Source organism: Lygodium microphyllum, chromosome 10, assembly GCF_053477565.2.
Source record: "Lygodium microphyllum isolate KBCC chromosome 10, Lygodium_microphyllum_v1.1.10, whole genome shotgun sequence".
NCBI classification, from domain to species: domain Eukaryota; kingdom Viridiplantae; phylum Streptophyta; class Polypodiopsida; order Schizaeales; family Lygodiaceae; genus Lygodium; species Lygodium microphyllum.
Genome location: NC_141144.1, coordinates 97,296,625 through 97,314,355, shown reverse-complemented (window position 1 = coordinate 97,314,355; position 17,731 = coordinate 97,296,625). Strand labels below are relative to the sequence as shown.

General features: G+C 39.7%; 1 protein-coding gene across 3 annotated transcripts in view; it reads left to right on the top strand.

Annotated features, from left to right (window-relative positions):
- LOC148030320 (uncharacterized) overlaps positions 1–16,150 on the top strand; it is an 82,312-nt gene extending 66,162 nt beyond the window's left edge. For all 3 annotated transcript variants that reach the window (XR_015692169.1, XM_087686622.1, XM_087686627.1), the window contains one exon: positions 15,826–16,150. Coding sequence is in view for 1 of the 3 variants with exons in the window: in XM_087686622.1 (XP_087542748.1) it covers positions 15,826–16,035 (210 nt within the window). In the remaining 2 variants the exon portion in view is untranslated. The remainder of the gene's footprint in view (positions 1–15,825) is intronic.
- Positions 16,151–17,731: the final 1,581 nt, after the last annotated feature.

Genomic DNA, 17,731 nt, shown 5'->3' with positions numbered 1-17,731 from the left:
ACCAAGAATCTGGTTTCTGTTGGTCAAATGGTTGAGCAGGGCTTGCAGGTCAGATTTAATCCTCATGGATGCTTTGTTGAGGATATGAAAAATAAAGGTCGCTTGGTAGCAAAATGAAGTTTGATTTATATGACTATTACCAGGCCAGATTTGAGCTATGCTGTTGGATTGGTAAGTCTGTTTATGCAGGCTCCAAGGAAACCGCATTTGGATGTGGCTAGACACATACTCAGGTATGTGAAGTCCACATTGCAGTATGGACTATTTTATGAGACTGGGGTTCAGATACAGTTGCATGGATACACTGATGCTGATTGGGCTGGTAGCATTTCTGATAGACGTTCTACCAGTGGATATGTGTTCTCTTTTGGGAGTGCTGCAGTCACTTGGAGCAGCAAGAAACAGCCTACAGTTGCCTTGTCGAGCACAGAGGCTGAGTACAGGAGTGCAGCAATGGCTGCATGTGAGGTAGCTTGGTTGCATAAGCTACTTTATGATATGCATCAGCCTACAGATGGGCCAGTTGTCATTTATTGTGACAACATGAGTAGTATACACTTGGCAAATAACCCAGTCTATCATGCTAGAACAAAGCACATTGAGGTGCATTATCATTATGTGCGGGAGAGGGTTTTACTAGGTCTTATTGATCTAGTTTATGTCAGCACAGAGGATCAGATAGCTGACATATTTACGAAGGCATTGGGCGCAGAGAAGCTGCGCAAGTTCAGAGACCTGCTTGGTGTGCAGGAATTGGGATTGAGCTCGAGGGGGAGTGTTGAGATATCGAGCTCCACTCGTGATATGCCAGGGTGACCGTTGTGCATTTATGTCACCGACGTGTTAGTTGCAGATGCGGTTGGTACACCGCCCATGAATAATAGCTACATGATAGCTATCCTTATCTACTCTAGTTCGTGGCTCAGTTAGTATGCCACCTTAGTTAGTTGTCTTTGGTTTGAAACCCATATATAGGGTTCTTCTATTTCTTTGTATGAGAGTTATTTTGGCTTACACAACTAAGAAGAGGAAAACTGTTTTCAGCCTCCACCTTTGTGTGTATTCCCCCATTGTGCAAGCAAGAAAGCTACAAGTGAGACTCCTTCCTTCTCTCCCACAATCTTGACATCGTTTGCATAAATGTTGCAAACAAGCAGTTGTGAAATTGCTGCATGGGTTTGATTTCAATCGATTTCAATGTAGCTATAAGGCATTCTTAAGGAGTTGTTTTGTTTGCAACTAATGTGATTTGAGCCTGCGTGGCACATTCTTAGATTTTGCTCCATGTAAGCATCCCCAAGTTTGAATCTATACATGCATGGGCAAGATGCAAGCATAGGTTTGGATATTCGTATGAAAATTGCACCAATTTCACGAGTATAGTCATTGACTATTGCTTGAATGTATAGCTTAACCAACTTGTACAGGGCTTTCAAATGTTTAACATTTAGAAATCTCCACAAATACCAAACATTTAAATTAGTCATGCATGTTGAATCCTTAAGGCATAGCTAATGACACTCAAATCATGGCATACAAATAAAAGCATGTTAAGAAAGTGAGGATAAATTCTAAGCCACTCTATGGTTTATTCATATAAGTCATTATTTGTTCGTACATGCCCATTCTACTCACACAAATCTAACCAGGACCATGTGAGACACTTCATGTCTTTATATAAGTCGTGTTCTCACCTTTGTAAGGGTCTAGAAGCTTAGGGATAGTATGGATTGGGGACATTTATGGTTGTGTGCATGTTTGGGCATGTCGTATTCATATATTTGCATGAACTATATCCCTCAAAGGAGAGTTTTCCTTCCAAGACTACCAAAATTGTTTTGTGAATGTAGTTAAGTCAAACAAACTTATCTAGGTCAATAGAGCTTATGAATAGGGTGAGTCTTTCAATATGAAAGTAGTTGAGCCTTATCTCATACACATTCCATCATTAGCTATTTGAGTCTTATCTTCTATAAGAGTAAGGAGGTTGGACCAAATGGACGCCCTAAAACTATGTTAATCTCAGTGCATGAGCTTACTTTGCTACTAATATGCAACATCCAAAGTCTAAGTTCAATCTAAAAGGTTATTCATGGGGTGGCATAATCTACTACCATACTGATGAGTTTGGGTGACATTTTTGTAGCACCAAAATAGAAGAATATCTAAAATTTAATTATGGTACTGATAGAATTTCTCAAAGTTTCTTTTAGCCGCCCTCTTCATCTCTCCGAATTGCCAAATCATTGCATCGGTGTCACCTAGCTTAGATTCAAGCTCTGATGGGTTTGATGTGCTAAGTTAGAGTTCTCTATGCATTTTAAAATATGTGGTCCCATGCCTTGTCAATCTTTCCACCTAGATGGCTAGCCTATCAACCATATTAATGGTAGCATAATAAAGAAGTATCATCCACCTAGATGCCCTTCTCATGAACCACCTGGAAGAATTTAGGACAACCACACACGTAGCCCACGAATGCAAAGTTGAATCCCTATAGAGGATGACCTTATTGTAAATTGATAGTCACCAGTGAGATGAAGTATCCCACTCCTCTTCTATGTTCTCCTAAATGTATGTATGTATGTATGTATGTATGTCATATACACACACGCACGCACATGCATATGCACATGCATATGCACATGCACAAAAGCAAGTTTCTTGTACCCTAAACTTTACTTTCGTCAATTTACATTAGCTAGAAAGGGTAGGTACATTCATGATTAAGTTAGCGTAACTTGCAATCTCGAGGGAATTATTGCTTGCTTAAGGATTTGGGGGTTCAAAATTAAAACATCCAATTGTATGTAAGTTCTTGTATAAGGCAACATATAATAGACATATATTGCCAAGGTTCTTGATAGATGCCAACCACTTGATTGAAACATTGTATTTTCTCAAATTAATTTGATTAAAGGAAAAATTGCATTTTAAAAAATTGCTTGTCACAAGATTGCACTATCACCATAAAATTTGAAGTACATGCTCATTAGAATACTTCCAATAAGTTTTTTTGACTCAACCACATTCAACTATTGGAGTAGAAATCAACCTTCCAATTCTTGGAGTGGCTATATTGGAATAACCTCTTAGAGTACCAGTATTTGTAATCTCATTTGACATTGTTTCTTCCTTTGCATTCTATGAAATACTTGAAAAGCTTATTCACCTTGCAACTATTGATCATACCTTGAAAGCTAATATAACATTGTTAACCCTGGTGCAAAGGAAGCGAAAAAGAAAGCAATAGAAAATCAAAAGGTGTAGGGCAAAACGAAAAAAGGCAGCCCAACAAAAAAAGGAGAAATAAAAGTAAAATTTAAAAAGTCCAGGGCAAGTGCAAAAAGAGAAATGTATATTTTAAATATTAAAGTTCACTCTAAATTGTTATAAAACAGCGCCATGCTCCCTTGTATGCAATTTGTAAGTGTAGATGGGCATGGGTGAAGGAACAATGTAAATAGGAAGGAGATAGGGAAAGAGGCCCTAGGCTAAAATGGCCGGTAATGTAAAAAAGGGATGGGCACCCAAGGAGGAGGTAGGGCATGTGTAAAAGGCAAAACATGAATAAAGAAGCTCATTCTTGTATGTGGCCAAAACTAGCTCTTCTTATTTTTCTTCTTCTTGTTATTGCTTGTACTTGTGTATGAGAGAGGGAGTGTGAGGGAGTGAGGGAGTAAGTGTCTAAGGGTGAGGGATCGTGGTGGAAAAGCTCTCCATCTTCTCCTCTCTTATTCTTCTCTTCTCTTGTCTCGCACGCGGCAATGGAGCTTGGAGCTTGGAACTCGAGGATCGAGCTTGCACCTCGGATCGTGGAGCTAGAGGAGAGCTCATGGAAGGAGGCAACTCGATCGAGCATGAATGTAAGCTCACTACACCCATAGATGGGAAAGTGTGCACAGCTATGTGAGAGGTAGCCATTGCACTTGGCTTGAAACACTTGAAATAATAAGCGGTCCGTGGGTCTTGGTAGTTGAGCAAGAGCTCTCATAGTTTGGCTCCATCAATGGGACCAACAGATTCAAGCTTTGAGTGCTTGCGTACTCCGAATTGAGCATTGAAGTAGGATTTGCCCTAAACTGGTGCTTGAGATAGGTAGGAAGCAAGGGAGTCGAAGGACATTCGATCTCCTTTGAAAGTAATTATTTTGGTTTTTAGGACTTAGGTGAGGAGGTTGGAGTAGCGTAGGTATTTGCTTTGTGTTTTGGATGCATTAAGGTAGGAAGAAATAAGGAAAATAAGGAAAATAAACAATAGGGTTAGTGCTGTGAAACAGGGACAAAAAGGGCTTAAATGCATTAAGGGAGCAAAGAGAGAGAAGGGGTTTAAGAGGCCAAGAAGAGGGGGAGAGAGCTCATTTATGTGCGTTCAGTTAAGAGAGAGAGAGAGAGAGAGAGAGAGAGAGAGAGAGAGAGAGAGAGAGAGAGAGAGAGAGAGAGAGAGAGAGAGAGAGAGAGAGAGAGAGAGAGAGAGAGAGAGAGAGAGAGAGAGAGAGAGAGAGAGAGAGAGAGAGAGAGAGAGAGAGAGAGAGCAGGAGCACAAATTTCTTCACCAATTCGTAATCCCGCATCCTCGAGCCCTACAAGTATGCTATTAGTGCCATTTGATGCTGGTTAATTGTCGTTAGGGCCCTGGTGGCAATGCTAGAGTAGGCATAAGGAGCATTGATAACCCCCAAATTTGTGCAATTTTAGACACACAAGTATGATCTTCATTGGCAAATCTTATGTAGTTTGATAATTTAACCTTGTAACTTCATTGCAAAATCTCAAGTTAAGCATTGTAATAGGCATGACTAAAAATTATAAAGTCATGGCCGTGAAATGTATCTATGTCACTCTTCCAATTTGAAAGGTTGAGAGGTCATTTTATTTTCAATAGTTAAACCTTCTTATTCTAAGGTTTCAAGAAAAAAACCACGTAGGAAAAATATTCTAAAGAAATACAAAAAGGAAGTGGGAATGAGGAGTCATGTGATTTTGGGGGAAAAGTGGTTGAGAGAGGTGGTTGCAATCTCCCCTTTATCTTCCTCTTGCACGTATCTTCTCTTCTCTCTTATATCGGCACAACTCTTGCTTTCTTTTCTCTCTTGTGCTTTCTTATTTCTATGAACTATGGAAGAAGGAGAGAGTGAGGATGAAGATGATGGTCATATTTCTTGTGTGTGTTAGCATGGTTTCTTATTGAGAGGAAGGGTGTTTCTTGCAGGTTTTCGAGGGCACATGCATTGTAGATGCCACCATGAGGCCTGATCTTTTGGTAGATCCGGTGTTGTCCTTGGGCTCATCAAGCATTCAATCAATTGAAGGGAGGTGAGCCTTAAAGTGGAAGCATGAGTGTGAGCAAGAGCTATGGTGGAAGGAGCAAGAGTGAGAGCGAGAGAGACACACACAATGTGGGAACTCCAATAGTCACAATGCGTGACCAGCCTTCCCTTTATTCAAATGTCACTGAAAGAATAAAGAATGAAGTGATAGTGATGGGCACCCATCGCCTGTAGTGTGCAAGCGCGGGTACTTTCAGTATAGTAATACCTTTGGCAAAGACACCTATACCCCCAACAACCTCCCACTCAAAGGAAAAACTACCTTAGTGAGGAGTGAAAAGAAAAAAAGAAAAGACCGAACAACATATACATAGATACAATAGGATGAGGAAATATGTCATCTCACCCAACGACCATCAACCTCCTAAGGAAGGCAAAGTGCTCTGTAGAGAGGCTTTCGTGAGCAAGTCTGTAGGATTCTGGTTAGTTAAGATCTTGACAAGGTCAACAAACCTATCCTCAATAGCCTCACGAATGAAGTGATACCTCACCTCAATGTGTTTCGTCTTCACATGGAAGAGCGGCGGATTCTTGACTAACTAGATAGCAATCATAGAATTCGAATGTAGTGAAGGGATAGCATTTGTAATACCAAGGTCAGCAACCAAACAACCTAACGAAATGGCCTCCTTGCAAGCCTCAGTGGCTGCAATATACTAAGTCTTTGTAGTTGAAAGGACCATGCTTTTTTGCATCTTGGACATCCATGAAACAACACCTCCAGCAAAAGTGAACACATAGCCAGAAGTGGACTTCCTATTATCAGCATGTCCTGCATGGTTAGAGTTAGTGTATCCAACGACTCCTATATCTTGGCTTCCATAACCTATGCATATATCAGGAGTGCCCTTTAGGTACCTGATGATACCCTTCATGGCATCCCAATGCCTCTTGCCAGGTGTAGCCATACAATGTGGCACAACACCAACTACAAATGCAATATTTGGATGGGTGGCTATCATGGCATATATAAGATTGCCCACTGCGGATGCATAGGGAATCTTGGCCATCTTGGCCTTTTGATCATATGTCTGTGGACAATCGGCTTGTGATACCTTCACATGAGAAGGCAATGGACAACCAATAGGCTTCACATCTTGCATACAGAAGCACTCAAGGACTTTATGGACATACTCCTTTTGTGATAGATAAAGTAGTCCCTGAGACCTGTCACACATAATGTGCATACTAAGTATATGAGAGGCATGTCCCAAATCTTTCATCTCAAAACTCTTCTTGAGCTAAGCCTTAAGAGCATCTAGCTCATAATGAGCTTTTCCTGCTAAAAGCATGTCATCCATATAGAGTACCAAAATCAGTAATGAATCATTACAAGCTTTCTTTGTATACAAGCACGGATCCATAGCACTACGGCTGTAGCCCTGTGACTGCATGAATGCATCAAATTTATGGTACCATTCCCTAGGTGCCTGCTTCAAGCCATAAAGACTCTTCCTTAATTTGCAAGTCCCCATGTAAGAAATCCGTATTGACATCCAATTGATACATGTCCAAGTCAAGTTGGACAGCCAAAGCTGAGACTAAGAGTAGAGGGGTCATCTTAACCACAGGAGAGAAGACCTCATCAAAGTCAACACCATGCTCCTACTTAAAACCATTTACTACAAATTTGGCCTTGTATGCCGGCCTGGTGTGTCCAAGGGTGCTTTTTAACTTGTACAGCCACTTGTAAGGCAAAGTCCTCTTGCCACTAGGCAAGGAAACCAAATCCCACGTACGATTCTTATGCAAGGAGTCAATCTTAGAATGCATAGCACGCTCCTAGGAGTGATTGTCACCCCTGCACATAGCCTCATCATAGGTGAGAGGCTCTCTTGCATCCGTAACCAAGACATAATTTATGGAGGGCTCATAGCGGTCAGGAGATCGTCTATCTCTAGTGGAATGCCTCAATTCAGGCTATCACGAGGGCTTCTCCTAAAAGATAACCTTGTGTATCTCAACAACTTTCTCAAGTTGCATATGCATTTTGTTGTCCTCATGGAATACAAAAGCATGGCTGCAGATCACTTTTCTCACCTGGAGATCCTAGAGATGATATCCCATCTCACATGTATCTCCACAGCCATGGAAAATGCATTTCACAATTTTAGGATTCAGCTTATTGCATTTGTCCTTGGGCACATGGCAGAAGGCCTCACATCCAAAGACATGCAAATGAGCATATGAGGGAGGCTTTTCTGTCCATACCTCCTCTACAATATGGAAGTCAATACCACTACAAGGTGACCTATTAATGAGATGCACGGCAATAGAGACTACTACCTCATCCCAAAAATGTTGTGGTAAGCTTGCTTGGCCAAGCATATTGCAAACCCTCTGCTCGATAGTCCTATTCATACACTCAACCATACCATTCTGGGGAGGAGTGTAAGGGGTGGTCAATTGATGTCTAATACGTTGCTCGTTACAAAACTGCTCAAAGGAACGTGAGACGTACTCACCCCTGTTATTGGTCCTTAGGCATTTCAGCGTATGCCTAGACTGATTCTCGGTGAGAGCAAGCCAATGTTGAAAGACAACCAATACATCAAATTTCTGCTTTATGGGATAAGCCCAAACCTTACGTGAATAATTTTCAATAAATGTGACAAAGTACTTCGCACCCCCTAATGATTGATAGGGCATGGGTCCATACATTTGAATGCACAAGAGCCAAAGGCTCACCCATGCATGGTATATGATAACCTACATCATTAAGTTGCCTAATAGACAAAAGGCTTTTAGTTAGGGCATGTACATGACGTACATTATGCATAATAAAGTGCTACTAGAGGGAAACTATAGAGTGACATCACCGATGCTAACAATAGCAAGAGACCGATCATCACCTAAGTGCATAGTACTAGATACACTGCGATAGGTATGAAACCACTCCTGGTAGGGGGTTACCTGAAAAGATACACTCGAATCCAAGAGCCAACATTGTGCATACATAGACTGAGCCTCGGTCAGCTGAGAGGCATCACATGAAGAGGTTGCTAAGATGTAGTCACCATTGGACTCCTTAGGCTACATGACATTTATCTCCTCAATCTTTACGCTGGACTTTGCAAGTATAATATTGCAATCATTGGATTTCTCCTGCACTTTTTCTTTTCCCTTTTCTTTGCACTTGTCATTGCGAATCTTATGGCACTGCGATCGTATGTGTCCTGCTTTCCCACGATAATGGAATGTAAGATCAGACTTACATCCATGGGACTTGCTGCGTCCACATGACTTAGAGACTGGTCCAGTGCCAAACATAAATAAAGGATGCAGATTATCTTGAAACTCAATACCCTGTTGAATCAGATTCTTCATGATAGAATGAAATTGGCTAAAGTGAGCAGACAATGGGGTCCCCTCCTTCATGCTGAGATCCATCAACTGTTTAAGCCAATACATTTGCGAAGCAGGGCTCTGCTTTGCATAAAGTCCTTGAATATTTTTCCATGCACTCTGATCTTCACCTTTAACAACATTATTGTGGCACTCTTCAAAGAGTGATAAAATGATAGTGCACTTGCATAGTGCAACTAAATCAGCCCAATCATCATCCATGTTCTCGAGTTTAATACATTTGTTTCTTAGGGGCTTAATATGCAATTTTTGCACCAAAACCTACTATATTTGCTATAGTTGGTGCCATCCAACTTGGCAATGTTAAACAAAGCCAAATCTTTGAGATGACTAGCCATAATGAGTTAAACAGAGGTGGACTGGAGAAAATAGGCTGTTGTAATTATCACAATATTGAGAAAAAAGAGAGCAAACAATGAGCTAACAGTGATTCAAAGTCAAGTTTAACTGCCATGTCAGATTTTGCATGAAGTGGGCATGTAACAAACACTGTAGTAGCCAAGAACCATGAGCCAAATACCCAAATGTGTCAGAGCAATCGATCTTAGTAAAAGGATACAAGCCAAGACATGGAGCCCTGAGAAGGGTTCTATAAAGAACTCAGAGAGTAAGCCAAGCTAGGTGTATGCCTAACAGATAGGACCTGAAAAAGGTATGTGTATGGTCAAAGAGAAGATGGATCAAATCAGCCCAAAAGCATCCAATGCAGACAATTATCTATTAAGAGCATAGACATGTAAGAGATCCCAGTCTCATTTACTCAAGAAGCTCAATTGCATAAACCACAAGCTCTGCAATATCCAGAGATAGCATGAAGCTCCCACTGGCAAAAAGATCGATGTCAATTGAGAAACCAAGCTCAAAGATAGCATGTGAATACATAAGGCCTCAAGGAGCCAAGTCTATATATCAATGGAGCATCCAGAGCAAGGGATCGGTCAAGTATCACCTATAACATCTAGTACATCATGTAACAGTCAATGTCAAATCTCTAACAACCCAAATAAGCATCAAAGAGCTCTAAAGTATGCAAATGAAAGCCCAATTGAATCTCCAAGTGGCAATCAAACACGTACAATGTAAGAAGCATGCATTTTTGACATATGCGTGTCAGAGCATGTACCAAAGGGTCAAGCATAGACCATAGACATAATGACTATCACAAAGTATGCCACTAGAGACCAATGTCAATCAAATGCCAACCAAGATGGAGCTCGATCAAAGCTCAAAATGCATTTGAGAGCAATACAAGACATCTACCAACCTCCGTATACATACATGTAGTCATATGAGTCACCTGGAAAGCACCCGTGACCAATAGGTAGAGCATACATTGACCAAATATAGGCTTCAACCTTGGTTATTACAACAATAAATTCACTGTCAAAATTGAGAAAATTAGTTCTCAAATCAAGCTTAAAGCCACCTCAAATCATGGGCATATGATATATCAATGTACTAGCATTAATGGTACACATCAATAGTGCATATAGAACACCCGAATCATGGCCAGGAGCAATATGCATATAAAATCTGTCAAAAGTGTGGATCTAGAGCATGGCAGGAGCTATGGGGGATGAAAAATGAATATACAACTCATGATGACATAGACTTAGATAGACTAACTATTACACAAGTGAATTAGGTTCCAAGATAGATTAGCGATTTATTTATCTTCTTCATGCTTCTTTGGTATTCGTTGCTTTTCTCGATCTTCTAGGAGTCTTCAATCTTCTTGGACTCCTTGGTCCTCATGCTCTTCATTATCTTGTGCTCCAGTCTTCTTTTTGTGAGGTCTTTTTGGTTTTCTTTCTCAATGAGTTTGAGATGGGTACATTGCTATGACTTGACATGACTTGTTGAACTATTTCATAAATATTGGGATACATAGCTTTTGGGATTTCATATGGCTTTGACTCATGCCTTGACATTACATTGGATTTTCTTCTGAGATCATACAACATCTTGTCCTTCATTTTGCTTGCTTTGTCACTCTTTACTTTGCTTGCAGCTTCTTTAACTTTGACTTTGCTCTTCTTGTCCTCCTCAAGCAAAGGTATTATTATTTTTGAGGTAGCAGAAATGTCTTCGAGGTCTTCAAATAAGATCATTGATTGCTCTTCAAAACAAGTAAATCCAACCATCCCTGCAAGTGAAACAACCAATTCTTCCATGTAGTATAGATGAGTAGTATGAGTCATGTTCCTCTTCATGAGAAACATCTGTTTAAAATTCTGCATGCTTGGCATTCTGTGATAGGAAATCAACTATGATCAACAATCCATATGATCTTGATTGTGCTAAAAAAGCACAACTGCCAAGAAGCACTAAATTAGTATTAAGAGATACTAGTTTGATGTTAGGCTTGATGATGAGCTTGAATCCTTCAAATCTTCATAGATCTTCCCCTCCTTTACTAACTTGACGTGCAAATCTTGCTGAGAGCTTACTAAATCAAGTGACCAGAGTGGCAAGAACTTGGTTCAAGTGGCAGGAGTGAGAAAATATAGTGTTTTATGAGCTTCAACCCAAATGGCTATGGCTTCTTGTTTAGGGTTTTAGGATAGGGGCCTGATCTTTCACTTATTGTAGCTAGGAGAGAGCTTAGGTATGGAGCTTCACTTGCCTTATGAACTCGGTGAGAATCGCGTTGTGTATAGGGAGAGCAGGCCATACGAACAGGCATAGGCACCAAATAGGCAATGATGACGAATTCTAGAAATGTTGGAGCATAGAATGGTCAATGTCATGAGCTGTTGTGGCAGGAAGTTGCTCGCTGAGTTGCTGAAGAGATCCACAAAAGAAATCATGAGCTAAAATGGCCTCTACTGTGAGATCTAAGAGCTCAATTGGCTCCAGGTCCTGTTTGGCTATGGAGGACACATAGAGCAGAAGTTGACACAGTTGACAATGCCCAACTACAGATGACCTAATGTTGAGCTCTGAGGTGACAGAAAGGAGCTCCAGGAGTAGAAGTAGAGATTTCTAGAAGAAATCTTGTCAAGATCTTGTCTGGTTGAAGAGATCTAAGAGCTTCAAGCATGGTGGCTATGGCTACCAAGTAGGGCAGTCAGAAGAAGGAGTAGGAGATGGGGTTCTAGACTTGTTGCTTGAGCTGGTCCTGAGCCTGAGAGCTCAAGCAGAGCTAGATGAGAGTGAAAGGGAGCTGGAGTAGTGCCATGCCCGACTGCACAATACCATGTCAAAAGTGTGGATCTAGAGCATGGTAGGAGCTATGGGAGATGAAAATGAATATACAACTCATGATGACATAGACTTAGATAGAATAACTGTTACACAAGTGAATTAGGTTCCAAGATAGATTAACATGGACTCATAAACACATTCTTCTGTAAAATGGACAATGCACTAACAACGACTCAAACTGATAGTACCATTACCTTGTTATGAGTGTCAACCAAGTACGTGCCTTTATAGCTTTTTGGATAGTACCATTCTCCTCACTATGCATATGGGATTCTGAACATCTCTTCCTAGAGCATACATTTTTTGTCTATCTTCTAGCCTCTTCAGGGCATACATCTAGCTATGGGCAAGCATCATTTGCTATTCTCAACAAAATCCTTGTTAAAAGAGGTTTAGCCTACTATATACAACAATGAATACATTGTAAAACCAAGCTATTTGAGTACCAAAATTATCTCCAAATCCAATCCATAATACATGCATAGCATTCCCATACATATAGACATCATCCCAGCATAACCGTACATCATAAGACCAACAAAGCTAACCATAGAAGCATCAAATAGAGTGCTACCCTATATTTCCAGCCAGCAAACCTCAGCCAAAATAGAGTAAATGAAGTGGTTAAATTCGTACAAAATCAACTCCAAGCAATGACATAGTATCCTTGAATATATAAGCATCAACTAGGCATAACCGGGCATCATCCAACCAATGGCAATGAGTGTAGAAATCAAAGATAAGTGTTGCCCTATTTTATGAAAGTTTGTGGATGTTATAACAGTCCAACACTAAACCTTAGCACTAAATCAAATGTGCCAAGAGTGGAAGGATCAATGCCAAGCATTAAAACCAAGTGTATAAGTGCTTGTATAGCTGCCCAATGAAGAATATATGCTGTAGGAGATGAAAAAATTGAGCTGCTACTAAAAAAAAAGGGTCTGTTTTACACAACATGATGCTGCACTAGTAGGGTAAGGGCTATCGGGGGTTGCTCCAACTTGCTCGAGAAGGCTCAAAGGGTGCCCAAGAAAAATGCAACCAGTAGGAAGCTTGAACGAAGTGGCTATGTGGCTGCCAACAAAGAGATGACTGCTGTAGGTATTCAAATGGAAGCTGAGAGTGTGCTAGACTAAGCTCGAGCTCATGAAGAAAATGGTGCATCATGGTAGACCGATCAAGGAGATTATAGCCGATCTCGAGGAAGAGAGAAAGTTGGTAAAAAAGGCACTCAAAGAGCCCCTGTGACTCTACCTCTGGGGGAGTTGCTTAGACAGAATGCAACACTATGGCAAGTGCTGAATCAGTGGGTAGAAGGACTTGACAAACTTGGATTGATCGGCTTGTCTGATCAGGACGTAGTAATGCAATTACCAAGCTTAACCCTAAACTCTGTACCTAAGTCCTTGCACGTAAACACTTTTTGGAAAGACATAGAAATGCATGTAGTCTTACCTGTCAAAGCATTAGGAGATGCCACAAGAAAGGGGATTGCAGATGTAAGAGCAGGAGTCATGTGTTCAACCATACGATCATGCAAGCTTGGGGTAACCCACCTGTGGAGATTGCCAAGTTCAATGTCATGCTATCTAACGGAATGAAGGTAAGACCATTTAGAGTGCTTAAGGATTGTCCCTTAAAGATAGCGGAAGTCCAGTTCTCAATGAACTTCATAGTCATGAAGGGAGTGGACTACGACATCCTACTAGGCTGACCCTGGATGTGAGATGTACGGGTAATAGAGGATTGGGGTAATAGTCTAATATTGTTGGTCAGCATATCAGAAGCTTTGAGAATCGAGATGGATACTTGAAAGACCATGCTGGTTGACCTAGATACCATCTCTACCATCTTGAAGGGAGACACACAAGTAAGGAATTCCTATGTGCCACTAACAAGGCATAACCCTTGCCCCGAGGAGGAGCGAGATTGGATGCATGTGCTAGCCATCATCGATCTATCGTTCTTAGAGGATGAGAAGGAGTATAAGCGGGCTACAAGGATAGCCAAGGAGTCCCACAAAGCCACACCATCTTAGCTACCCAAGAGTAGAGCCATACCATCGGTACCACTTTGCATGATGGCTAGGAGCTCTAGCAGTCAACCAACACCTATCCCTTCCCACATTTCATTTAACAAATCCAAACTCTAGGGCATGCTTGAACACGATGAAAGAGCTAGTTGCTAAACCCAGCTTCCAATCTCAAACCCCTCAAGGACATCATGAAGGAACCAAAGTGGTAGTGGACCAAAGGACATGACTTGAACCTAACCTACAATTGGGCACTAATCATGAACAAAAGAAAGGCTAAGAGTAAAAGCATAGGAAATGACAAGTAGTTAGAATATGAGGATTTGGGCGACGAGTATGAAGATTGCAACTCTACAAATGAGGAAAGTGAGGAAGAGGCCGAGACAACAGAGTATGATACAGATGGTCGAGTGAATGAATAGATATAAGTAGATTCCAAGCCACAAGAAGCCAACATCATTAGGATCAAAAGAGAAGTCATCAGGATAGAATGAAGCTATACTTGGTTGGACCATCTAGGTGTAATAGAATATGTTCAATGTAGTACTACACCACTCTTTAGAACTGAATCGGCCTCAGCGCTACTACCACTAGAGGAAACTCCTTCTTCTAGCAAAGGTTGCAAGTTCAACTTGTGTCAAGAGTGAGCTCCAAAAGTGATCCAAAAATACCCCGACCACCTAAGTCCTGTTGAGAATCAGCAATCACACTCAAACAGCCTCTTTGTATGGAGTCTCAGGGTCAAGGATATGCAAGCTAACTTATCCCATATGCACAATGGTGCCTACTGCAGTTTCCTACTTTCCTATAAAGCATTGTACTTGCTTCCCATTAGGGCCAAAAACGTTTCAAAAATGGCACTTGTAAGAAAATGATTAAGTTACTAATTAGTTGAGGTTTTAAAATAATGAACCCTCCAAATTTGGCCATTCAGACGTGATTAATGAGAGAATTTATTATTAATTTAAGAGGTTAGCCATTAAATGCCTAAGGACGTTAACTCATGTCAGAGGTCACTTTTCGGCCATTATTCTTTCATTTTGAATATTTTACTATCATGTTTCCCACCAAAATCACGCTTCTTTTTTCGCCTGCATTTATTTGAATCATCGTTCTCTCCTCTTCACTTTGTTTCTTAGTTCTTAAAGTAGATTTTACTCTGTCGTAAAATTTCTCACCAAAATCACGTCCGGTTCTTACCAGCAGCGTGCATTGGTCTCCCTTCGTCTCCCTTCGTCTCCTTTCACAAAATCTTGAGAAGGTGATCAACAATCAAAAGAGTCTCTACACAGAGGATCAATACCACTTACTTGCCGATTGAGCTATAGAGATATGGTCCTCCATGGACCTGAGACGAGATCATCTTGTTAGTTTTCAGCAAACCCAACTAGGTTGGGACATCCAAGCCGCATCTTTACTTCAACCCCTAAGATATCCATTCTGTAAGATTTTGTTTCAACTAAATCCAAGCTTTTTCTTCAATCTCTTCAATTTGATTCATAAGAAAATGGGTAAAAGAGTCCCATGGTGTTGATGCAAATTGGTAGGGATAGATATACTAAGGATAATCCTTAACCTAATAGAATAGAAAGTGAAAATTTTCACTTTGATCTTGACACTTGAAAATAGAATATCTTCATTATACAGTGTTGTAATATCAACTTTTTAGCAAGGACTAATTGATAAGACAAGGATAATATATTATAATTAGAAGAAAGGAAGTACTTTGATTTCTGGGAGATAAAAATATTTACCTAGTAATAGATTAAAAATATTTATTATTCAATTTTGTCTCTTAAAATATAAAAAAATTAAACAAGTAATAGATAGAAGTATTAGTGATATTGTGTATCATATCAACTTTAGGACTAAGATGATTTTATGTGTGCAGGATGCTTCGAAGAATATGAAGGATACAACTTCTTACTTAATATTAGCTCTTGGGAGTATTTTTCTCATCATACCCTCAACTATGATTAGCACTATGGGGTTTCAAGTTTCAATATCTTCAATTGTGATTCTTATTAGCACTATCAGATTTCAATACCTAAATGGTGGCTTGATGTCATGGGATGATACTACTCATGATATCATATCCTAGCAAATCTCTTAAGATCTATTCCCTTGATTTGTAAGAAGAAATAGAAAGGACTTGAATCTATTTCTTTCTCTCAGAACTCTGATTCTAAAGCAGATTGATTTTATAATTGAAAGCATCACTACATTATTGATGCTTTATCATTGTATATCTTTTTTCAAATGTAATATATCTCAATTTCACAAAAAAAAGACCATCAAAATAATTAGTCTCCATTTCACAAAAAAAAATTACATAACTTTATTAGGCTTTGAAAATTTTTTAGAAATTTTTAAAGCTTTTTTTTAGCTCGTTTGCTATTTTAAAAATATTTTAAAGCAAAAAACGGCCTAAAAGATACCCAAAAAATCACAAAAAACCACACAATAGCATGGCCGATACGACGCGAATATGGGTAACCGAGACGCTCGGTTACCCATATTCGCGTCGTATGTGGCCGATACGACGCGAATATGGGTAACCGAGACGCTCGGTTACCCATATTCGCGTCGTATCGGCCATGCTATTTTTGGGTGGTTTTTTTGTGATTTTTTGGGTCTTTTTAAGGCTATTTTTTGCTTAAAAATATTTTTAAAAATAGAAAATGAGCTCCAAAAAATCTTTAAAATTTTATAAAATTTTTTCAAAACCTAATGAACTCATGGAAATTTTTTTGGATTTTTTTGATAGGTTTAAGATATCACAAAAAATAAGTCATTACAAGGGGGTGTACTTTGCACGTGCATGTTTACTCCTTCACGATACTCAGGGAGGAGGACCCCTACGGAGATTTTGTTGTGCCACTCTTGCACCATATCAAGTCATCCATGATATGCAGCGAAAAGTATAGTACCAAACATTATGCTTTTTGCCACGCTCGCGCCGTATGAACTGCTCCACGATACGGTGCGAATATGACCCTACGAAAATTTGGCTTTGCTGCTCTCGCGTCATATCAACTTATCCTCACATGGTTGACTTTATGAATTTATGAATTATCCTTACATTGTTGCTGCTCATGCTCATAAGATCACCCTAATGAATAAAGATTTTAATATGATTAGCAGAATAAGGTACCGAGGATGATGTTTGCAAGAGAAAAATCGATGTACTTGGACTTGTTAATTATAAGAGAATGGGTGAGGTGTATGGACAAATGGTTATTAATGTTTCTTGCACTTCTGAGGAAGAGGACTATCTTAGCATATCTCATGAGGACAAGTCCATGCTAGTTGTAAAAAGGATATTTAATTGTTAGATTCTGTAGTTTATTATTGCATAAGGTAAGGCATTTTGACTCTAAAAAATTTTAGTATATAGAATAATTGTGCTATTGATTGCAAATAACACTCCTTTATTTTTGCTATTAGCTTTAGGACATTGATTGCATCTCTTAGCCAATAAATCTCTAAAATTATGTGTATTGTTGATCCACTGTTATCAATGGATTTTTTTTTGAGATTTGGTTCAAATATAACAATGTCTTTCAAAGCTTTTGATTCCATCACAACTACCATAAATTTTTTTATTACATCGGATACACTCACTAGAGAAATTATCCTCATGAACTCTCTAAGTGGTATCCATGGCCAAGGAAGAATGTGGGTTGAATGGAATACTGCTTGCTTTTTGGTTAATTATTTATTTTATTTGATTATCTATTTTAGTTACATGTTTCCATTTGCAGTGCTGGCAGGCACCTGACTACCTTCTTGGACAC